The sequence below is a fragment of the Cylas formicarius genome, unplaced genomic scaffold, assembly GCF_029955315.1.
Source record: "Cylas formicarius isolate icCylForm1 unplaced genomic scaffold, icCylForm1.1 PGA_scaffold_10__41_contigs__length_53128322, whole genome shotgun sequence".
NCBI classification, from domain to species: domain Eukaryota; kingdom Metazoa; phylum Arthropoda; class Insecta; order Coleoptera; family Brentidae; genus Cylas; species Cylas formicarius.
In genome coordinates, this window is record NW_026844214.1 from 43,298,719 (window position 1) to 43,322,265 (window position 23,547).

Sequence of the window (23,547 nt, forward strand, 5' to 3'; positions counted from 1 at the left end):
TTGGAAAAACTGAAAAGCAGCCTCACTCCTGTACTTAATCAAAATTTAAAACCTTGCACTTATGAACTACTTTTTTAACGAGTTAAGAAGTTAAACAAACACAAAATAAATATTCTAATGACATTTGTCTAATAATAAATCTTTAATTAATGTTTTACCGTAAACCCATCAAAAGTGAACCCCTCTATTTCATGTTCATCTTGAAACACAGCTCTGTCAATTCTGGATTTAGGGCTGCCTTTGGTTTGCAACCAGTGCTTCCTAAAATATTGGAATATTGTAAGAAATGTGTTTATTCCTTCTTGGAGCCTTACATCGCGTTAAGTCGCTTTTTACTGCCTTCCAACGTGCCTTCAACTGTATCTCGGTCTGTGTTCCTACACCAGCCCTTGACGCCCAGTTTTGTGGCCTCGCTCTGGGTGTACTATAAAACTGCGAAATTAAACGACACATTCACGAAATGTGCATCTCACCTTTCTAAAGAATACTCCTGAAAAGTGCAAATGAATGTTGTATCTGGAAGTCAATTGTTAATATAACATACCTTGAACTCTACCGTATATTTCGAATTTAACGGAAAATAACTTATCGTCGGAATTCATGTCACTAACTTTTTCGTTTTCGGACAACTTCAATCCCAAAAATACAAATAACAAACAAAATTTGGAATTAACCATTTTATTTTTTTTACTGCTATTGGCTAAGACTGCCAGGAACATTCGGCCAAGCATTTTGAGGTGAGAATATTTTTCTTTTCTTAGATTAACCGAAACCCTAAAATGATTCGTTTCCCAGTTACCCGAATACCTTTTCAGAAGAGAGTAAGAGAAATTATTTGCTTCTATGTAGGATTCTGTGGTAGAGCATTGCACGCGGCGGTTTAACCTCTGTTCGCTCCCGAAAGAATCCCATGTATTCGTCCCAAAAATTTTGATATCGGTATCCACGGTGTGGATTTAGTGTTCTGAGTGTTCAGTGTACGTCTTAAAGTGATAATCGTCGTCGGCCCCGTCGTTTTTCCCCGTTCACGCCGGTATGGAGGCCGGATGGGCCCGGATGGTCCTTGGTGGAAGCGGGGGGAAGCCGATTTTTTTTGGTATCGGTCAGAATCGTTTTTTGCTAGCTGAGCAAATTATTGGTTATTTTTCTTCTTTGTACGTGGTGGTCATTGATCAGAAGCGAAAATCCTCGACGGAAGTCGGCAATGGGCGAATGATCCTAGCAGTCGAGCCCAACATTTTTTGTGAAACGCATAATTGAATTGAATTGAATTGCTTCTATATAAGGTCGCCGATTATTAATTTTTTATTCTGGTGAATCCAGTTAATTGCCACTTTTAGTTTACTTTTTTCAGATGAAGCTACAAAAAGTTTTGATAATACCCGTATAATTTACGAGTTTTCATTTCATTGAAAATGTCGCGGTTAATTTTATAATGGGGAAAATTATATTGCCTTTTATTTATCACTTTTTTATTGTATTATTTTAAATAGCGTGTATAAACCCTAAAAGAAAAATAGAATGAAACAAAATAAATAAATGCAACAATTATATTACAAAAATTATAAGAAAAATTAACAACTATTTAAACCTTGACTTCTTCAGCGCCTCTAATGCTTTCGACGCCTTCCGCTCGGCCTCTTCGCGTATCTTCAAAGTATACTTACGAACTCCTTGGTTGACTACCGATTCATGTTCTAGAGCTCCCGAAACCCCTAAAATTATCCCTCGAAACCCCCCTAAACTCTTCACTTTAGCCCATATTCACCTTTTTTTGAAAACAAATGTTCCAATATGTATGAGTCTTGAGACTTCATCCCAGTCTTGGACCTCTTCTCGCGTTTTGGAACCTCACGCTTCACCAAACCCGTCACATCCACACCATCAATCTTACCAGACGTGTCTACGGTCTTCTTTCTTTTCGCTTCGGGTCCTACGCTCGCTTTCTTCAAACGTTTTCTTCTTTTCCGTTCCTCTTTCGCGATCTTTTGGTTCAATGACGTTTTGGCACTTGCCTCCAAGGCTTTTTCAAAACTGCAACCAGCAACCAACTCGTCAGCATCGCCTTTGCGCTCCTTGAAGTTTAACCGGTTATATTTTACTAGTTCAGGCGGTGTCAACTCTCTCAACCTTTGTTTCTCCGTTAGGTAACAGAGTCTCTCCGCCTTCTGTGTGTGAGGTTCAGGATTCGCGGTAATTCCTTTGGCGATTTGGCGAGCCAATGCTTTCATAGCCTCCACCCTCTCTTCAGTGAATATAGACTCGCCCGACGCTTCGTCCGTTTGACGATTTTTCAGTTTCCTCTTCGCCCTCGATTCTTGCTTTTCCTTGTATTTTTCCTGCAGCCTAACCTAAAATAGATTACGTTAAAACGCACCCGCGTATTATTATATAATATGATTCCAAACGGCGCCGCCACTGACCCTGGACTCCTGAAATATATTGGTCGTCTCCGGTTTCGGATCCGAGGGCAGCGAAAATAGATCAAACAAATCCGACGACTTGAAGAACTTGTTAGTGCTTGGGTCGATTAATATTTTATTGCTTAACAGTTGCTTCCACACCTGCCTCTGGTACATCTGGAAAAATGTTTCAGATTACTGCCTTAAATTGTTGATATTAACACAAAACTTCGTCTAAAATAGGGATAACTAGGGAACCAGTAAAATTTAGAGAAAAGCTAGGGGACATGCAAGCTTCACTTTGTTGCACCATTTGTATTTTCGACTATCTCTTAGTAGGGAGAGAAACCTGAAGGCAATATATTCATTTTTCATATACAAAATTTTAGTCTACTGTCCCAATCACTTATTTTGATTACCCCAAGTAAATGTTTTGAATACACAAGTTACCACAGAAACATGTATTTTTATTTGAAATCCTCTAATGTATTGTTTTTATTGTCATTTATTAACTACCCAAAACTATCTCAATTTTTATGGCAATGTATGGAAAAACAGAAGTATGGAACGGAAATTGCTCCAAATTTATTAAACAGAATTGGCTGAAGCAGTTCTAATGCTATTTTTCATATATACAATTGGGTGTCCCTTAATAGAATCAGTCTCTTACAAGAAAAAATGATTCGCGGGCAAAAAGCTGTTTTCTCACAAATTTTTGACACCATTTTGAGGTTGCATTTAGTTACGTGTGCTTTAGGCAGCCGTCATCGAGCACCTAAAGTTAGTACCCATTAGAATGACTTAGGACCGAACAGCAGTCTCCTAAAACCTAGTGTCGAGACATGCCTTTTCTTCTATGGTACCGGCAGACAGAAGCCTGTAGATGGTCACCGACTTATCCTGCCCGATCCGCCAGGCGCGTTCCCGCGCCTGCGTGTCTGTCGCCGGATTCCAATCCGGGTCATAAATGATAACCCTATCGGCGCCTGTTAAGTTAACTCCCAGACCGCCCACTCTGGTAGTCAGCAGGAACACGTCGTAGCTCGAATCCTGTAATCATCCATGCAAAGCTGTGATGTTTTCGACGATGCACGAAGCCTATACCTGGTTAAATTTGTCGATTAATCCCTGACGCGAGGCGACGCTGGTCGATCCGTCCATCTTCAGGTATGTATAGTGGTGTTGGACGAGGAACTGTTCGAAAATCTTTATCATAGATCGGCCTTGCGAGAAAAGCAACACCCTGTGACGTTGACGTTTCCAAATTTTTAACAGCGCAGACACAACGACCATTTTACCCGATTTTTTGTAATATCCGAAACTGTCCGGCAGGTCCGCGTCGTCCTGTAGGCGTTAACTCGGTCAGTAAGAACTCGTCTGACACACACACAACAAACATTGCGTGAATCAAACTCGTTTTAGTTCAGATGTAGAACTGTAACAATATTTATTCGTGTTGACCCGACTAGACTTTAAAGAAGCTTGCGAGTTATCTATTTTATCTTTTCTTTTAGTTTCCCTAAATTATTTAATTGAAATGTGGCAGTTTTTTGCTTTTTCTACTACTATCTAAGACAAATATATTTCAAAATTTTCTATGTAAAAGCAAAGAGTAAACAATAGCAAAGTAAATTAGATATAGAAGAACAAAATGGTGGGTCGTAAGCAAGTTACATTTTAATGAAGTGCAGACGCTGAATGATTAAAATATAGCTTTTCCCGAATCGGTTGCTGATAAGTGCATCAAGTACAATTCATTCTGCCGTGTTTCTCGATGTTTTAAAGTTGCTTCTTAACCTCAAAGCGCTCGCGTTATAAATTCGACCGATATATTCAAGGGACCTGGACAACGATTAGCATAGGAAGTCCCGGGTACAACCCCACATGTTTGGCACGTATAGGCAGAAGCAATTAATAAATGAAACTCGAATTAGTTCAAATTTTAAACTATAAAAATCGTCAAGAAGGCATTTCCTATTAATTGTCCCAACAGAATTAGTCACTGAACGAAAGTGTGGACAAGAGAAAAAATAAATCTCGCTTGAAGAACCCTATATCGTGGAACTTGCCCCAGATTGTGCAGTAAAACTGGACCAAACAACTTTAAGAATTTATCAACAGTCTAAACTGAAATTTAAGCTAATTCACCTTCCAAATCTTAACTATTTAACAGCTATAAGTAACAATGAAGAAAATAGTTTTCACCCGCTAGTATTGGATATGATTCCACTGGATAACTTAAAAACTATTGGAACTGTATTGGAAACACAAAAAAATAAAATTAAAGATATTAAAGAAAAAACAGTAACTTTAAAAGGATTCAGTATGTAGACATTATTCCTTTACATCGGTTTGTTCCTAATCCTTCTTGGTTAAGTGGACTGAAATGAAAACTATGTAAGCCGAGCGGGGCAACGAAATAACTGTAGCGACTTACCTTGGTGCCAAGGAGCTGCCTTGTATTCTGGGTTCGTCTTCCGGGTACCTCATGGTGATGCGGAAATGTTATTTGGCAAAATTAACGACTAGCGAAATGCAAAACAGGAAGCTAAAGCGGAAAGAGCACTGCGAAAACTACCTTTCCAACAGCGTGGTTTTTATCGACTGCCGCTCGACCCGAAAATTAAGTTATGGGCCAAAAAAAAAGAGGGAACGCGTAAAAAGTCGCCCGTAGAAATTTCGTTGCCGTTGCCGCGCAATTTTAAACTATAAACTATAAAAAATATTAAAGAAAACATAAATTCTTAAAGTTAAATAAAAATTAATCATTAATAAATTATAAATAAGTATGAAACTTATTCACTTCTTTTGGATGATGGGTACATCGATGGAAAAGTAGGCCTAATCCCGAAGAAGGGTAGTTCGGTCTTAACGGGGAGAAGTTACATGTTGATAAAGTGCAGACTCTCAGTAATTAAAATATAGCTAGTTGCTTCTTAACTTCACGCTCACGTTGTAAATTCACATGAATTGTCGGTTCCAAAGTTGTACCTTATAAAGTAAAATTTATAAAAACTGTTTCCACCCATCCCATCACGAAACTAGCGCGTCATTTATATAACACTGGTTGGCCAACTACGCAATGTTTAAAAGTAAATAATTCTATTATATTTTGGGAATTCGGGGTGACACAAATACGACCTACGTTTTTAGCTTCGTTTTCGTCGAAAAGAAACAAATCCGGGTGGTTGCATAACTTTCGTAATGCGGTTATGGCGACCAGCATGTTTGCCCTTAAAGCGTTCTCGCTGCGCCAAGTTCTTGAACCATTGTCGATGATGGAGCTCACCCTCTCTCCCTAAAAAGCGACCGGTGAGCCCTCTCATTTGAAGAAACACAAAGAGGTAACAAAATTTTTGATCTCCATGGATCACCGGATTCTTGACACCCAAACCCATAAATGTACAGAATTAAAAAATGTTTATTTTTTTCAGAGAGCGGTCATTTTTGCAACAGAAAGTGGTGCTGTCAAAAAAATGATGGGTTAGGTTTCCTATTTTATCTCCTAATAAATTGAAGTAATTTTTGTGTAGTAATACTGAAATTTCAATCATGCAATGCTGCTGCAATCCAGCGCGTTCAAAATCGGAAATTGTGTTGCCTTTACGTTGGCAATTGACCATACCAGCAAATAATTCTTGTATAGGTCCTTTTGATCGTCAGTTAAAGTGCAAAATAAAACTTGCTCGCTCTTGTTGCGGAGTTGGAGGTAGTTTTGCACGTCGTTTTTTGATCTCCGCAGCAGGTATGGTGAGATTATGTTTTTCAGAGTGGATGCAACTGACAGAGCGGTCGCCTCCTACGGGAATATGTATTATTACTTGACATATTTGTTTTGCCATTTTTTCGCCTTAAAATTAATTTTTTAAATAATTTTTTTCCATTTCACCTAAATCTGGAAGGCAATCGCTGGTGCGATTAAATTTTTTCACAATTCAGACATATTTTAAATATATTTGCACATTCTGTATATATTAAATTAATTTTGAAGAAAAACATTAGCATAAATAAATCTTGATCAAGGATTTTTTGCTTAAATACCTGCATCGAGCTGGAGTTAGCGAAACCACCCTTCAAAATCGGGCTTATAAAGTGTTCCTGGAAGGTGGCCAAATCGCCAAGTATCCATAGTTCCACCAAGTTGTTCTGCATTGGACTTCCCGTTAACATGATACGGTGTGGCGTCCTTAATCCTTTCGCCGCTACCGTCACCTTGGCTGATGGGTTTCTTACCTTGTGACCCTCATCGAGGATGAGATAATGCCAGTTGTACTCCGCAAAGTTTCCCTTGTACTTAAGGAGACCAGCATAAGTGGTTATTATCACTCCTTTCGATTGATTCATGTCTTTTATGAAGGCCGTTTTGTTCCCTAACAGTTAATAAAATAATTTACATAGGCATAGCAAACATAAGCTCTAACACTGACAGAGACATTTACACGTGCATCAGTTATTATTTACCTTGATGGGTGCCGGATTGATGAAGAACAGCGACTCTAAATTCCGGTGCCCATTCGTGAAAATGTTTCACCCACTGATGGATAATTGTAGCTGGGCAAACAATCATTGTGGGCCCTAAGCCATTATACCTACAATGATACTTACCTAACTATCACAGATTCGTTTTACATAGTTTTGTTCTACTAACCTGCAGTGGCTCGAAATAATCCTGCTGTACTGCAGTGAATGCAGGAAGACAATCACTTGAACTGTTTTGCCTAAGCCCATCTCATCACCTAACAAACCACCAACGGATTTCTGATGTATATCCCACAACCATTCGACACCGTCCTGCTGGTAACTGTCATAAAATATAAAATATGCAAAGAGCTACATAGAGGAACATACCCATAGAGTCTTTCCCAAAGTTCTCTGTGCACTTTCAGGCCACCACTAAGGGCAACATCTGACTCGTCTTCAAGGTCATCAAGTGTTTGTGCTCCTCTAGTTTTTTATAATACTTGTCAAGCCTCGCTTTGTAATTTTTCACCAATGCGTCGTCTTTGTACTTTGCAATGGGTTTTTTTAGTGGGGATTTACTTTTTTTTAAACCTGCACTCTTGTTAACTGAAGATTTTTTGCTTGGTCGTTTTGGTTTCCTTTTTGAACTGTCATGATCTGCAAACACGCATTAACATGCTATCCATTGCAGCTCAAAATTATCACCTGAAGTGTCGTCTGCTGAAGGGACATATTCACTGCCAGAATTATTATCGGCAGCTGAATAATGCTCTTCAAAATCATCGTCGTGCTCTGAAATGGAGTGCTGGAGTTCGACGGTTTGGGATTCTAAAGGAGCTTCAGCTTGTGTACTGATACTGACATTCAATTTTTTGTGGCATGTATTGGGCGCATCTGAGAATTCATGACTCGATTCTTTCGTAATCAACGCCAGCTCTAGAGCAGCTTGATTTTCCAGCGACTCCTGACTTTGGCCCCATACCTGAATACCCTGATCATTTTTTAATTCTTCAATTTCCTTTGAAAATAAGAATATACAAATTCCATTTCAACAAACAGCGATTATACGAACATTCATATCTGAAGCTGTAAATGTTTTTGAATTTTCGGCAAACATTTTCGGAATTTTCAAAATAATCATGAAGGAATAATATGACACCTTTTTTTATTAAATTAGTTAAAGAACATAAATAAATAACCTATATCAATTTAAAGCTCAGAATGGCAATTACCACCCACTGCCAAATCAATTACGATAAAATTCAACTATAGATAAGAGAGACAAGTCAAGTCAATTATGCGTTTCACAAAAAATGTTGGGCGCGATTGCTAGGATCATTTGATAAGAGAGACAAAACGGAATCAAGCATTTTCTATATTCTTCTATTGGCCATCACTGCTAGAATGAGTTGGCCATGTTTCTTTTAAAAAAAAAACTATTAAGTGTTATAATAATGGGAACGATATTTTTAAAAACAACCAAAGAAATAACTATAAGTTCAAATTCTGTGACAGGGCAAGTGGCAGGCTGTATCTTGTCAACTCCCTATTGAATCCGCTATTGTCTTTAGCTATGTCGTGCATGCGCATGTATGAAATGATGTTCTCAAATTTTTTTCATAGTTGATTCACAAATTGTTGTATTATCGGCATAGACAGGGCCTCTATATTTCTATGCCTATATAGTTAATAATCGTCGACGGAAGTCGTAAATGGTCGAATGATCATAGCAAACTTGGCTAACAGTTGTGTACGTTTATAAATTAGAAATTGTAGGTTAAGCCGAAATTTGAATTTTTTGAAAAGGGAAATAAGGTAACTGTGATGTCTAAGAAACGCCTGTGCCCATTCGACGAAGCCAGTCAAGCTGTAAAAAAGCAGGAGTTAAAGACCGGTTTAAAAGTTCGGGAGATAACATCCGTTGCATCAGAAAAAACGCTGCAATTACTCTACAAGGGGAGCAAGAAGCAGTTTCAGCCGATCCCCAAGCTAGAAATGATTAACATTGCCTTTCACTGCTGCAACTGCTCCGTGTCTATCGAAACCGAAACGAAATGCTACTACTGTGAAAAAAGTTCCTGTTTGGATTGTCTGCAAGATTGCATCGACTGCAAAAACACTTTCTGCAAGAACTGCTCATTTTCCTTAAACGATGAGGATTACCTGCGCTATACTTGTTACTAATTAACAGCTTGCAGTTCTTTGGATCAGAAAAAGCATTGTTGAAGTTAACACAATGTTTAAGATTGCCACTGTTTGTTTATTGATTTTTGCAGCTGTATAAGCCTTGCTTTTGTATATTATATTTGGCTGCTTAATAGTTATTGTTAATATAGAGTATAAATGCTTCATTACCACATACTTGCCTTTGTCTAATAAGATTTATTATACATTTTTAAAAAATTAGCAGAATATTGTTTAGTAATGCCTGAAAATACCATAAATTGACTCCAGTAGTACACTTTTAGAACAAGTAAAGGAGTGTTTTTGTTCGAAAACTATATTAAAAAAAAAACAAATACTATCATTCACATCACAGAAATTTTCTTATACAAGGTCTATTTCAAGTTCTATCTTTGAAAGCCAAGAAAATCAGTCAGGCGGTCATCCCAGGTGTGGAGCCAGTCAAGAAGTGACCAACGGCTTTGAATCTGCTTCGAGCTTGAGCAATCTGTTATATAATGCTCATCTCTAATGCAGAAGTAGCTTTTTATGGAGCCTCGACAGATTGGACACCGATCTAATCTGGAAAAACAGTTGGCACAGACACATGTTTGCCTAAACCACCAAAAATGTGTTAATCCAAAATTTGGATCCATTTGTCAGTCTACCTGCATGGCAAAATGGCCCTCGATAATGCAAAATACTGGCACACTATACAGTACTGCTGCTCTGCTTCTCTGTCCTTCTGGTTTGCCGTTTCATAGTTTAAACTCTCAGTGGACAAATAAAGTTGCTAAAAATAAAAAGTCAATAGTTAAATTGTTGCTGGTGTGACCACAAGGCTTTACCTTTAATGAAGACAATTGCCCATTTGCCTGCTTTAGGTACTGGGCCAAAATACAGGTAGGTAAAGTGCATATTGAATCTTTTATGTGAATTATGTTGATTAGTGCAACCTAAAATATTTACAATATTTACCATTTGTTATTATTATTTCACATCTTAAAGAGTGATTAGTGATATATAATTACCGTTTCATTTGAAAGAACATTTTGATCCCTTACATTCCTAATCACAATAACAACTAAAGGATAGTAATTCCTAGGCAGTGTTCCTGATTTTAAAAAGTCAGAACTTGTTTTGTTCAAGCTAACGGTGTATGTTTCCTCCGTGTTCGCGTCATTCCTGTAGAAGGTAAACAATTTTTTTCATCCAGCTTACAATTTGAAACTTACACTGCTTGCAGGCCCGATTGTTCATAATATCCATTCAAAAAGTCACCCCTAGCAAATGCGTCTCTAATGTCATACCAGGGTCGACACAAAAACAAGTGAAACTGTTTAACGCTTACACCCCAGAAACAGTGCACTTCATAATGCACTTCACTCAATAAGGAAAATTGTAATTCTAAAAAGAGACACCTTAGCTTGGCTTTTGTTTAAGGATGTTAAATACCTTCATAGGAAGCACTCTGTGCTCTCAGTAATTTAAACGTGAATGGAATCTCGATTCGAACCATGTTCATCTGCGGGACTTTAGGAGACCCACGTTGAACAGAAGTCGGAAAAGCCCACTCTGTCCTCTGATCTCCGACATACAACATATTCCTATACCAACAAGATTACTTATTGAAAGAAGCTGTGTAAAATTCGCGATACTTACCTCGTTATGTAAAGAAATATGGCACAAAAACCCAACGCCGCAGCGCAAAAAGAGAAAGAGGAAAATTCCGACAGGGTCAAATCTAACGAAGTCATCTTTGCGACTTGATGCACCCCAGCAATAGTTAGCGCGGATTGCGTTAATAATTATTACATCACAAATAGTAGATTTCAAAATCAACTTTTTTGTTGCTAAACAAGCTACTACTGTCAAAAACTGACCGCATTAAAATGAGTTTTTTTAAATTAATTATCTGGTGGTAGGCAAATCTGCCAGGATCATTCGACCAGTAAAAGAAAGGACGTCAGTAATCTCTTCTTAAGAGTCATTCTCCATAAGATTACAAGTATCTCTAACATTAAGGACGAACTATATTCAACTATAAAATACCGAATGCTTTAATGCCAAACAATATTAATGAATAATTATTCAATTGAAATGGGCGTGTGATCGAAGTTATTTGTCCTGCAACAATTTTAATGTTTTCTCTGCAAACATCACTGCCAATAATTTGACCTTTAGGAAAGAAACATGCGCGTTTAAACGGAATTTGAACGGAAAGTCGTGCCAAAAGCACATGAAACCGTTAAAAAATTTGGTGCAATTGTTCGTTACGAGAGGTTATTGGTTTCAAGTTGTTCGAAATGATTGATGCTGAAGATAAGGAGGCAAGTAGTAATCTTTTTAAAGTCTCATAGTAAAACGATTTCAAGACCCCACTGACTTTTTGATCAATGTAACGAACTAAAACAAAATACAAAAAGCAAATAATGTAGGATCGTACGCAAAATCCGGGCAAACGATATTCCGAAGAATGTATAAAAGGATATATCCTTACATTTTCATTGATTTCATTTAAACCATAAGCTGATCTTGCATCTGAACATTGCAGGTTGTATTTGGTCTGTCTATGAAACTTTTAAAAGTATGTTACAAACATTTCTGAACCCGATCAGTGCTCGTGTATATTTTCTGCATCTTCCATCCGATGATGGTCTTATTAGAAGCACTGAACTTTCCCAGGTATATTGTACGTTTTTTTTTGAATTATTAAAATTAATCTTTTCGTCAAAACAAAGGCAGGTGTACGCATTTCTTTTTTCGTTTTATGTTGTGATATATTGGATATATAGTGTGGTATCAACTCCTATAATCTTATAATATGAACTGTAAACCATTGACGAGTGTACAATAGTCTCCGGTTTTATGTGTTTATTTGGCATAGATAATAGTATTAGGTTAGTTGCGGTTGAATTAGGACGGATTTGCCTCTAGATCATTGTCGACGTTATCCGCCCTCGCTGACCGATTTGGTAGGTGTATTTATAGAGACGTTCTAGACAGTGCAACCACAGAGGGTACGCTCTATCATACGGAGTGTGGGAAAGAAAAATAAGTTAACGTTACATATTTTAACAAATTTTTGCACAAAAAAGAATAAAACAATTGAAAGCAAAAATATTGGTTTTCTAGAAAAAGCTTCCAAAAAGCGAAAAGTCGTAGAAAATGATTAAAACGTGTATTATTATGGTGAATAATTCATGTGTTTTTACATTCAAGATTATTAATTAATTAATTGAAATATGATTTTTCGCAAATTGTACAAATTAATAAACCCAGTTATACTTGGTACACGCAAATAACACTAAGTTTAATTGGTTTAAATTTTAAATCTGACCAATGGGATTGTGCTAGGTACGGCATGTATCTCGCATCTTTCTTGCTTCTTTTAAAATCTGAATAAATTTAATGGTAGTTTATTTAATGTACTCAGTACAGAGTACAACAACGGAGATCATGTCACAATCTCAAGTATATGGTACTTAACTGTACCATACAGTTTATAATTCTTTTTTATATATATCGGTATAAAATATTATATAATAAAATATAAACTAATTACTATTTTACCTAGTTTACGTTATTTTAGTATTACCTTCGAAATTGTAAAACGCCAGATAGTTACTGGTGTGTGACACAACCACATATTTTGTCAATCATAACTCTTTTCGGTCACGATAACGAAGCTACAGGAAAAATTGTTTTTTCGAGGTTTCGGGGTTAACTAGTTCATTTCGTTTTGCTTCATAAAACTATTAAGTTTATAAGAACAAATGTTAATCGGTGTAAATGTGAAACTATGCTGTGCAAATTAGCACTTCCGATTCCAAATATTCGAGAAATCGGAACATGCATAATTAAAATCACGACTAATAGTTGGCACCGCATGCCTTCTTATATATTGCTTGAGAAGGGCAAAGCTAAACATTGTCTCGGATGACTAATTCCCATATTGGCGAAAGTTAAACACCTGAGTCGCGGTTAAGATTGTTTTGTTGCTTATAGATTTCAATGGCTTCTCATATATTTCTTTAGTAGACAAAAATATTTGATGTTCGGATTCATGTTTTTTTAGCCTAATTTACATTTTTTTGTCCTGTTTCTCTAATGTATTCCTTGTCGTATATACATGGAATGCAGTAAACTCTATCTCAAGCGGAATTTCGTCTTTGACGGGTCGAAGATTTTTGTTCTTTGGTGGTAAATCTGGTTTAAGGGTGAAACGTTTTGCGATGTTTTGAAATGGAACGCCTAGTACCTCTAATGTGGAAATTATTAAAGTGTAATTGTGTAATTTAGGGTTCGGTGACTCGGGTGGAGATATATGCAGTTTAACTGCTCTCTAAACAAGAGAGTTTGATAACCCATGATTTTTGGGTGGGATGGTGATATTATGTGTTCAGATATCGGTCTGTGTGTGTCGGTTTTCTGTTGATATGAATATCTAAGAATGGGAGATAATTATTATTAGTTTATAATTTAATGTTAACACGTATGTTAGGGTGTATAGAGTTTAAATGGTTAAGAAAATCTCTGATGGATTCTTGACCATGAGGTCAAATAACAAAAGCATCTTCAAAGTAGCGTCTCGATAACTTTGGTTTTAGGTGGAAGGTGTCGAGGGCTTTCTTCTCAAATTCTTGCATAAATATATTTCCGATGATTGGTGATAATGGAGAACGCATAGTTGTTCCTGGCATTTCATAAATTTGACCGTTACCAGAAAAATATGTTTCAGTCCCTGTATATGCTAATTTTGTTTTACTGTAATTACCGAACTACGCCACTGGCGCCGCCGGTTTTAAATATACACCGTATACGTTTTTATTCAATAGCGTTCGCAGTCTGCTCGCTTTTCTTTGTAAATTTTAGGTTTGGTCTTTTTTTCGACGCTCAACGGAGAGTATTTTGTCTTTTTTTCAAATATTGGCAGCGTCCATAATAAAGCAGGCGCGCTTATTTTTAGATGTTATATCGGTGTACACGCCTCCAAATCGCGACAATAACATAATATTTCGTTCAGTTTTCCGCGAAAAATTCCCGCGTTATGGAGTTCGCCGCTAACATTTACAGAAAATATATTCAAGTGAGTATTGCGCCATCGAAATTTTTGTCGTAGTTTCGGGCATCTTGAAAAATTATTTCGTGGAGTAGAAAACAGCACGAAGGTCTCTTCCTCTTCAATTGTGTCTTTTTCGAGTTAGAATACATATACGGCGTGTTATTTTAATAGTGTTTGACATTACGCAGATATTTTCAAGTTAAAAAGCGAGGTAAAAAGTTAATACAAATGCGTAATTTTATTATTTCCGAAATAACTGAACCAAATTGCTTCCTGGGGATTTTTGCCGAATGTGTTCCTAACTCAGCTCTTGTTGGGGGCTCTACCTGTATGACCTTTTCGCTCTCAATGGCTCATAACTTTTTGTTCGGCTCTGTATAATATTTTTGGTAAAAATAGAATTACTCCATTTTTAAAATTCAAAATTGTGTTTTTTCTTGCGATAAGGAAACTAAGACCCAATAGTAATTGCCAACTGTGTTTCCCCACCAACGTGGTTGGTTTACTGGCATGTAGCATCATAGATTTAGGCATCGTGGTGACCGGTTAAAATATGTTTACAGTGTCTCATTTTTGATGGTTTTACGATGGCGTATTTCCCTTATTAATAACGATAAAGTGTTGTGGTTTCGTAATTTTTGCATTTCTACCCATTCGGTTTTCCATGAACCTATGGAAAAGGTGCAAACTGATCTGAATATCGTTTATTACGTAGTATCCAGTGGTGTAGTCAGTGTTCTTATGAAACTCACAAATTTTGATATCTAAACTATACTTGTGAGTTTTTTTTTTATGGAACACCCTATATTTAAGTAGGTTTGTTTGTTCGTATATTATATCCAATTTCTCATATTTGTAATATTTTGGGTTAACTGTAACCATAAGAGAAAGAAGAGGAGGCAGAAATTAAAATTATAATGACGAATTGTCATAACTGCCCTACTACGGTAAAAAATTGCTGCGTCTCAGATGACTATGATATTTTCGTAAAGAAGGCATGCTAACCCGCTAACCTGCTCTTTGTGCACACACCTAACTCCTTGTAACGGGATCGGGACCTATTTGGAGAAAATACTCCTGTAACCTTACTGACGAGCTAATTGGTTCAAAACGAAATTTAAAATGAATCTTGCGCATGCACATGTTGAATAGACCTCAAATTTGTTTCATTTCATGAAAAACTAGCCTTGGGTCACGAAAGCTGGCTTTATTAATAAGAAAGATACGCCCTGAAGCTATAAAAAATGTAATTTTCATTTTTGGAGCAATCTCTTTTCATTATTAATAAAATATTGTCGATACTTTAGTAGCGAACTACAATAACAATGAACGAAGTTCCCGATCGGGCTCCACATAGTCGATGACAACGATACTTCGTTACAAACTTACTGTCTGTGATAGCTTTATCAATTCTCCCTCGACAGATAAGCCGTTTGCGAATAAACAATTAATTGTTCATATTTAATGCGTTTTTTTTTTCAGAATGATTCTAACTCGCAACAAAGCTGTACCCGGCCCCCGCCCTTGGAAAAAGGTAGCGCCTATTATTTCGATTTATATACAGAGTGTTTTGTCGGTTTTTAATTGATTGTTTGGATTGGTCAGAAAATTCGGGAAAAAGTTTAAGGCTGTCTTATGTCGCGTGGTTCTTTTAAAAAATTGATGTATTTTACGATTAAGGTTTTGGTTAATAATAAAGCAGGAAAAAATCTGAAGGAAAATTAGTACAAAAGTTCATACAAAACCAGACACATTAATTTCATTTCATCTATTCAATTCACATTTTATGTAAAACGTGAAGATGTTTGGATTTGAATGGACTGTCCTTACTAATTCTGTACATTTTTTTTAAACTGAACATTTTTTGTTTGATTAATATCGTCGTTTTTTTTTTAATTGAATGTCAATAAACCGCTTAACTTGTACCGAGATGTTCTCATTAATAAAACATCAGTCTGGAAAATCCGGAAATGCCAGGCAATTGTCCAAAATAAAATCTTAAATATATTTTGAATATTTGCGAAGATTTAATAGAACATTGTCATGAGTCTGGACAAAGTTGTTATGCCTTTTTTTTTAGCGAACTTCGATGTAGATTTGGCCAATTTTTGCCAAACTCGAAGATCAGTCTTGAAAGAATTCGATCCTCTCTACCCCGCAAGGTAAGGTCTCTCTTATCAGTTCTTCGTTTTTTTTTATAGCAGTTGCAATTTTTTTAGCCCATGCACTAAAGTAAATGTTGAGAACGAAAGTGGGGACCAAACTAAAGACAAATTGGAAACATTTCCTATGGTGAGTATCACGCCAAATACAGAATTACCGATATCAAACCAAGTAGAGGTCAAATCCGGTGCAAATGCCGCAGCGAATTTAACTCCCACATTAGTTGAAGATGAGAAGACCTCCACGGAGCAATCAAGCAGTGATTTAAAACCAATTCCAGAACCTACTGCGACAAATACTATTGGGGAGTGTAAAAAACCAATCGTAAATGCTGAGAACGAAAGTGAGGCCCGATCTAAAGACAAATTAGCAGCATCTGGCACCGTGAGTATCACTGCACATGAAGAATTACCGGAATCAAACCAAGTGGAGGTCGAGTCCGGCGCAGATACCGCACCGAATTTAACTCGCCTATTAGTTGAGGATGAGACCTCTTCGGGGCCATCAGGTAGTGATACCCTAGGGGAGTGTAGAACAACAATCGTGGAAGCTGAGAAGGCAAGTGGCAACCGACTTAAATACAAAGTAGAGACATCTGCTAAAGTGAGTATGACGCTAAATGAAGAACTACTGAAATCAAACCAAGTAGAGGTCCAGTCCGGGGTAGATACCGCGGTGCATTTAACTCGCATATTAGTTGAGGATGAGACCAGCAAGAGCAAGCGAGAGACGGAGCAATCAGGCATTAATTTGAAACCAATATCTGAGGCTTCTGCGGCAAATGCTATTGGGGAGTATAAAAAAACAACCGTGAATGCCGATAATGAACGTGAGGATCAATCTAAAGACAAATTAGAAATATCTGCCACCGTGAGTATCACTGCACATGAAGAATTACCGGAATCAAACCAAGTGGAGGTCGAGTCCGGCGTAGATACCGTAGTGAATTTAACTCGCGTATTAGTTGAGGATGAGATCTCCTCGGAGCCATCAGGTAGTGATACCCTAGGGGAGTGTACAATCGTAGAAGCTGAGAACGCAAGTGGCAACCGACTTAAATACAAAGTAGAGACATCTGCTAAAGTGAGTATGACGCTAAATGAAGAACTACCGAAATCAAACCAAGTAGAGGTCCAGTCCGGCGTAGATGCCGCGGTGCATTTAACTCGCATATTAGTTGAGGATGGGACCTCTTCGGAGCACTCAGGCCCTAATTTGAAACCAAGATCTGAGTCTACTGCGGCAAATACTATTGTGGAGTATAAAAAAGCAACCGTGAATGCCGAGAACGAAAGTGAGGATCGACCTAAAGACAAATTAGAAATATCTGCCACCGTGAGTATCACTCCAAATGAAGAATTATCTAAAACAAAACAAGTAGAGGTCAAGTGTGCCGTAGATGCTGCAGTAAATTTAATTCGCATATTAGTTGAGGATAAAACTTATTCGCAGCAACCAGGGTGTAATTTGAAACCAAGACCTGAACCTACTGCGGCAAATACTTTTGGGAATGTAAAAAAGCAATCATTAACGCAGAGAACGAAAGTGAGAACCAACTTAAAGACAAATTAGAAATATGTCAGTTACATTCGTTCGTTGTGTTTACGATTGTCTTTTTGCACGTCTTAGCGGTATGTTTCCGCAGTAGGTTCAAATCACTGTCCGATTGCTTTGAAGAGGTCTGATCCGCAATTAATATGCGAATTAAATTCACTGCGGCGTCTGCGCCGGGCTTGGCCTCTACTTGATTTGATTTTTGTAGTTCTTTATTTGGCGTGATACTCACTATAGAAGATGTTATAATCTGGATCGGTCCACACTTTCATTGTTATCAGCGTTTACGATTGTTCTTTTACACTCCCCAGTGATATTTCACGCAATCGGTTCAAGTCTTGGTTCAAATCACGATCCGATTGCTTCTCAACCACTATGCGAGTTAAGATTTCTTTGCGATATCTTTAAGTTTTTCTATTTTATAAGCTGATCCTCGACGAGTACGAGAAGCGGATTGCAGAGCAGACCAAGCAATTGGAAACGTTGATGTCAGAGAAGCAAGCGACAGCTAAGCAATTTTCTAACCTCGAGTTGGCCTTTTCTGATGTCTTCACGTAAGCGCCATTTTATTTCGGTTAATTAATTTACTATTTTATATCATTTTATTGCAGAAGGTACGAAAAATTGAAAGTGATTATAGACAAATATAAGAGCAACGAGAATATTCTGAAATTGAACTTGCAGAGCTCCGAGCAAGCGCTGAAGTTATGGGAAGAGAAATACCAAAAGCTAAAGAAATGTTCGGGTGATGAGGTTTCTCGGTGAGCGAAAAATAATTTGGGTTAAATTAAAATGATATAGTAAAATTAAAAACGCTGTAAAGAATTCTTTACAGCGTTTTTTCTTGGCCGATGTAAACAGAAATTCTTTTTCTCAGAAAATCTTGGCCAAAGACTTTCATGAAAAAAGAATTTATTGACCGAGAATCCCTAAATGCCCTGAAAATAGTCGGACATTAACATCCATTTACGAGACAATTTTATCTTAATATCTATAAACTATAACTGACAATAATCTCTCCAGTAATGCAATAGGAAAAGCACATAATTCACTCTAACAACAATGTATGTTATGTGGTAAACTGTGAGCGACTAAGACAAAAAACGTCAATATCATTACAGAAATGAAATAATTTTATCAACTGAATTGTTTTGTCTCAGTTGGCAGTTAGCTCAGCAACTCAGGGCAGTCAACCAATGAGCCACATAGTTTATGCAAAAACTGGAAAATTGAATTTTACAGTGTCGATCAACTTTTATATCTTCGTGAGTAATAATAAGAGTCCAGCATTATGCCTAAGAGAATATAGCTTGCTGTATTCTGCAAGATGGGTACCCATGAAACATATTTGTTCACGAATTGTTCGTTATCTTGAACATGGAGTGATAATCAATAATCGAATAAAAAATAGTATATTATACAACAGGTGCGGTAAACGGCATTTGACTCACGAGTTTATTTGACACGAGCGGAGCGAGTATTTAAAAAACGAGTGACTTAAAAACTTTACCGAACGTGTTGCATACTATACTTTTTCTACGACCGTTAGTTTTTGGTCAAATTTTCGCAAAACACGAATATATTCACTTACATGATAGTCAGAATTGACAAACGTCAAAATTCAAAGCGTGGAAAATATCTCCGAAAACATCCGATTGCTCCCAAATTCGTACGGTAAAAACCCGAAACGAAACTGACTTGGTAAAGTGACGCTTCCCGCACGCTAGATCGGTGGGTAATTAGGTATTTTACAGACGGGAGTAGAAAAAAGAAATTAAGAAACAGGCTCTGAGAAGTGTTTATGTGTGGTAATCGAATAATAGGCCCAGTATTTTATATAATCTGTCGCAGTGCGTGTTAGAAAATAAAATGAGAATTCGGAAAGAGGTAGAAAGACTTAATGCAACAGACGCGGTTAGAAATGCTATTGCGAAAATGGAAACCATATGCCAACGATGGAGGGAGGTTATCTAAAAAATGTTTTGTAATTAGTAATAAGTTTTATTTACTTGCATTACTTGTTGATTTTATATTAAAATTAAGTAATAAATGTGTAAAACACTTTGGATAATATATTATAATAAAATACACGAGTTGTTGTAGAAAAATGGCCATAACTTTTAAACTAGCAAACTATATATGTATATGAAATGATACAGAATTTCTGATGGTCATTTTTGGCATAACTGTATGTATTTTTTCGCCGTGGATAGGTCAAAGAATTATATATCATTATATATTATTATATATTATGGATCATGGATCCATAATAAAAATTTCCAATTTTAGTTTTCAAGTATAAAAAAACACATTTTTCCAAGGCCTGTTTTTCGGCAAAAAAGTGGAAAAGTTCATTTTTATCAAATCTCAAAATTTGGCATGCTTATGTAATGACAAAAAATTCCCAAAATCAAGCGAATTGTAATTATAATTTTAACAAATATTCATAGCATTCCATTTAAAAAATAGAGTTGATTACTGTCCTGGCACAACTGAACACCCTGTATACATAAAAATACTAGGGTCAAACACTTTTTGTATTTAACATTTTTTCTCAGTGTAGTATTTATTGAGATAGTGTGTTGGAGTATCTTAAATGGACAACCCTGTACATAAGTAAAGTAAACAATTTTAAAATATGTTCTCCGCAGGCTTGATGAATGTAACTTCTAATGGTCAGGTCAAATGTTACACCCCAGTCTTTAAAAGTGACATTATCTACGTCCGAATTTACGAGGACTATTTTGATTTATTTCAATTAAATATGATTGATTTGATTTTTTTAATTTTAATTAATTTTGAATATTTCGCAGAATCGCATTGGAGAAGGAGAACATAACTAAAGAACACGAGGAATTGCACACGTCCCTGAGGGCGATGATTAAGCTGCTCGAGATCAAATGCTCTTCCCTGGAGACGGCGCTGATGCAAAAGACGCGAGAGTGTCGAGAGTTGGAGGCCTTATGTAACGACATGTCACGCACTCTAGGGTATCACTACCTGATGGCTCCGAAGAGGTCTCATCCTCAACTAATACGCGAGTTAAATGCACCGCGGCATCTACGCCGGACTGGACCTCTACTTGGTTTGATTTCGGTAGTTCTTCATTTAGCGTCATACTCACTTTAGCAGATGTCTCTACTTTGTATTTAAGTCGGTTGCCACTTGCGTTCTCAGCTTCTACGATTGTACACTCCCCTAGGGTATCACTACCTGATGGCTCCGAGGAGATCTCATCCTCAACTAATACGCGAGTTAAATTCACTACGGTATCTACGCCGGACTCGACCTCCACTTGGTTTGATTCCGGTAATTCTTCATGTGCAGTGATACTCACGGTGGCAGATATTTCTAATTTGTCTTTAGATTGATCCTCACGTTCATTATCGGCATTCACGGTTGTTTTTTTATACTCCCCAATAGCATTTGCCGCAGAAGCCTCAGATATTGGTTTCAAATTAATGCCTGATTGCTCCGTCTCTCGCTTGCTCTTGCTGGTCTCATCCTCAACTAATATGCGAGTTAAATGCACCGCGGTATCTACCCCGGACTGGACCTCTACTTGGTTTGATTTCAGTAGTTCTTCATTTAGCGTCATACTCACTTTAGCAGATGTCTCTACTTTGTATTTAAGTCGGTTGCCACTTGCCTTCTCAGCTTCCACGATTGTTGTTCTACACTCCCCTAGGGTATCACTACCTGATGGCTCCGAAGAGGTCTCATCCTCAACTAATACGCGAGTTAAATTCGGTGCGGTATCTGCGCCGGACTCGACCTCCACTTGGTTTGATTCCGGTAATTCTTCATGTGCAGTGATACTCACGGTGGCAGATGCTTCTAATTTGTCTTTAGATCGGGCCTCACTTTCGTTCTCAGCATTTACGATTGGTTTTTTACACTCCCCAATAGTATTTGTCGCAGTAGGTTCCGGAATTGGTTTTAAATCACTGCTTGATTGCTCCGAGAAGGTCTTCTCATCTTCAACTAATGTGGGAGTTAAATTCGCTGCGGCATCTGCACCGGATTTGACCTCTACTTGGTTTGATATCGGTAATTCTGTATTTGGCGTGATGCTCACCATAGGAAATGTTTCCAATTTGTCTCTAGTTTGGTCCCCGCTTTCGTTCCCAACATTTACGACTTTAGTGCATGGGCTAAAAAAACAGGTCTTTGGAAAAATGTTTTTTCACTTGTCAACTAAAATTGGAATTTTTTATTATGGATCCATGGAAGTGGTGAATATTTAATACTTGGACCTATCTATGGCGAAAATATATTATACAGGGTGGTCACAAATGGAAAACTTTTATTTATATAGCTTTTATTACAAAAAATGGTAGTTTGGAAGTTATGGCCAGTTTTCTGCAACAACTCATAACATAACAACATAAAAGTTTTTTTATTAAATATGAATTACTTAAATTGAATACAAAATCGACAAATAATGCTGGTAAATAGAACTTATTACTGAGAAAACGTTTTCTAACCCCCCGAACCGGCGTCTTATTTTTACAAGATATCCATGGAAAAAAAGAACTAATAAAATAGTTGCTTACCTGAACAGAAGTGCCCAGTTTTTATTTAACCTTTATTTGTTACCAACTTTAAGAAAAAATTGAATTTTACAGTGTCGAACAACTTTTATATCTTCGTGAGTAATAATAAGAGTCCAGCATTATGCCTAAGAGAATATAGCTTGCTGTATCCTGCAAGATGGGTACCCATGAAACATATTTGTTCACGAATTGTTCGTTATCTTGAACATGGAGTGATAATCAATAATCGAATAAAAAATAGTATATTATACAATAGGTGCGATAAACGGCATTTGACTCACGAGTTTATTTGACACGAGCGGAGCGAGTATTTAAAAAACGAGTGACTTAAAAACTTTACCGAACGTGTTGCATACTATACTTTTTCTACGACCGTTAGTTTTTGGTCAAATTTTCGCAAAACACGAATATATTCACTTACATGATAGTCAGAATTGACAAACGTCAAAATTCAAAGCGTGGAAAATATCTCCGAAAACATCCGATTGCTCCCAAATTCGTACGGTAAAAACCCGAAACGAAACTGACTTGGTAAAGTGACGCTTCCCGCACGCTAGATCGGTGGGTAATTAGGTATTTTACAGACGGGAGTAGAAAAAAGAAATTAAGAAACAGGCTCTGAGAAGTGTTTATGTGTGGTAATCGAATAATAGGCCCAGTATTTTATATAATCTGTCGCAGTGCGTGTTAGAAAATAAAATGAGAATTCGGAAAGAGGTAGAAAGACTTAATGCAACAGACGCGGTTAGAAATGCTATTGCGAAAATGGAAACCATATGCCAACGATGGAGGGAGGTTATCTAAAAAATGTTTTGTAATTAGTAATAAGTTTTATTTACTTGCATTACTTGTTGATTTTATATTAAAATTAAGTAATAAATGTGTAAAACACTTAGGATAATATATTATAATAAAATACACGAGTTGTAGAAAAATGGCCATAACTTTTAAACTAGCAAGCTATATATGTATATGAAATGATACAGAATTAAATACCAAGCCCAATAAACGTGATACATACGGAATTTTTATAAATAAAAAAATGTTTTTTTTTTGTTAATTGGAAAAAACATTTTCTGATGGTAATTTTTGGCAACTGTATGTATTTTTTCGCCGTGGATAGGTCAAAGAATTATATATCATTATATATTATTATATATTATGGATCATGGATCCATAATAA

The 23,547-nt window shown here is 36.9% G+C and overlaps 3 protein-coding genes and 1 pseudogene across 5 annotated transcripts; 1 reads left to right on the forward strand and 3 right to left on the reverse strand.

Moving 5' to 3' along the window:
* Positions 1-129: 129 nt before the first annotated feature.
* On the reverse strand, positions 130-707 carry LOC132705323 (acylphosphatase-1-like). The gene is made up of 4 exons (XM_060675850.1): positions 545-707; positions 474-490; positions 315-424; positions 130-261 (listed from the first exon to the last, which is right to left on the reverse strand). The coding sequence occupies exons 1-4, from the start codon at positions 675-677 to the stop codon at positions 147-149; spliced, it is 375 nt and encodes a 124-aa protein (XP_060531833.1). The 5' UTR covers positions 678-707; the 3' UTR covers positions 130-146.
* A 146-nt stretch (positions 708-853) lies between these two features.
* On the reverse strand, positions 854-8,211 carry LOC132705203 (DNA excision repair protein ERCC-6-like; annotated as a pseudogene).
* Positions 8,212-8,614: 403 nt separating this feature from the next.
* LOC132705287 (cell growth regulator with RING finger domain protein 1-like) lies at positions 8,615-10,931 on the reverse strand. Of its 2 annotated transcripts, none has more exons than XM_060675784.1 (7): positions 10,689-10,931; positions 10,482-10,633; positions 10,262-10,433; positions 10,058-10,211; positions 9,875-9,982; positions 9,695-9,819; positions 8,615-9,641 (listed from the first exon to the last, which is right to left on the reverse strand). In XM_060675784.1, the coding sequence occupies exons 1-7, from the start codon at positions 10,781-10,783 to the stop codon at positions 9,434-9,436; spliced, it is 1,014 nt and encodes a 337-aa protein (XP_060531767.1). In that variant the 5' UTR covers positions 10,784-10,931; the 3' UTR covers positions 8,615-9,433. The 2 variants fall into 2 exon arrangements, with proteins under 2 accessions (XP_060531767.1, XP_060531773.1); XM_060675790.1 differs by having other exon boundaries at positions 8,615-9,608; positions 10,689-10,930.
* A 299-nt stretch (positions 10,932-11,230) lies between these two features.
* LOC132705255 (uncharacterized) lies at positions 11,231-23,370 on the forward strand. 2 transcript variants are annotated; one of them, XM_060675746.1, is made up of 7 exons: positions 11,231-11,356; positions 15,574-15,625; positions 16,172-16,253; positions 16,311-17,337; positions 18,235-18,362; positions 18,420-18,569; positions 20,622-23,370. In XM_060675746.1, exons 1-7 carry the CDS (start codon positions 11,333-11,335, stop codon positions 20,935-20,937), a joined length of 1,779 nt encoding a protein of 592 aa, XP_060531729.1. In that variant the 5' UTR covers positions 11,231-11,332; the 3' UTR covers positions 20,938-23,370. The 2 variants fall into 2 exon arrangements, with proteins under 2 accessions (XP_060531729.1, XP_060531726.1); XM_060675743.1 differs by lacking the exon at positions 11,231-11,356 and adding an exon at positions 13,553-14,115.
* Positions 23,371-23,547: the final 177 nt, after the last annotated feature.

Coding starts and splice junctions, on each gene's coding strand:
- LOC132705323 (XM_060675850.1), bottom strand. CDS start 677: ATGGTTAATTCCAAATTTTGTTTGTTATTTGTATTTTTGGGATTGAAG. Junction 262..314: donor AAAAAGCGACTTAACGCGAT/GTAAGGCTCCAA, acceptor CCAATATTTTAG/GAAGCACTGGTTGCAAACCA.
- LOC132705287 (XM_060675784.1), bottom strand. CDS start 10,783: ATGACTTCGTTAGATTTGACCCTGTCGGAATTTTCCTCTTTCTCTTTT. Junction 9,983..10,057: donor ATGTTCTTTCAAATGAAACG/GTAATTATATAT, acceptor TAAATATTTTAG/GTTGCACTAATCAACATAAT. Junction 9,820..9,874: donor GGCAATTGTCTTCATTAAAG/GTAAAGCCTTGT, acceptor TTTTATTTTTAG/CAACTTTATTTGTCCACTGA.
- LOC132705255 (XM_060675743.1), top strand. CDS start 14,077: ATGGAGTTCGCCGCTAACATTTACAGAAAATATATTCAA. Junction 15,626..16,171: donor GCCCCCGCCCTTGGAAAAAG/GTAGCGCCTATT, acceptor CTTTTTTTTTAG/CGAACTTCGATGTAGATTTG. Junction 16,254..16,310: donor GATCCTCTCTACCCCGCAAG/GTAAGGTCTCTC, acceptor CAATTTTTTTAG/CCCATGCACTAAAGTAAATG.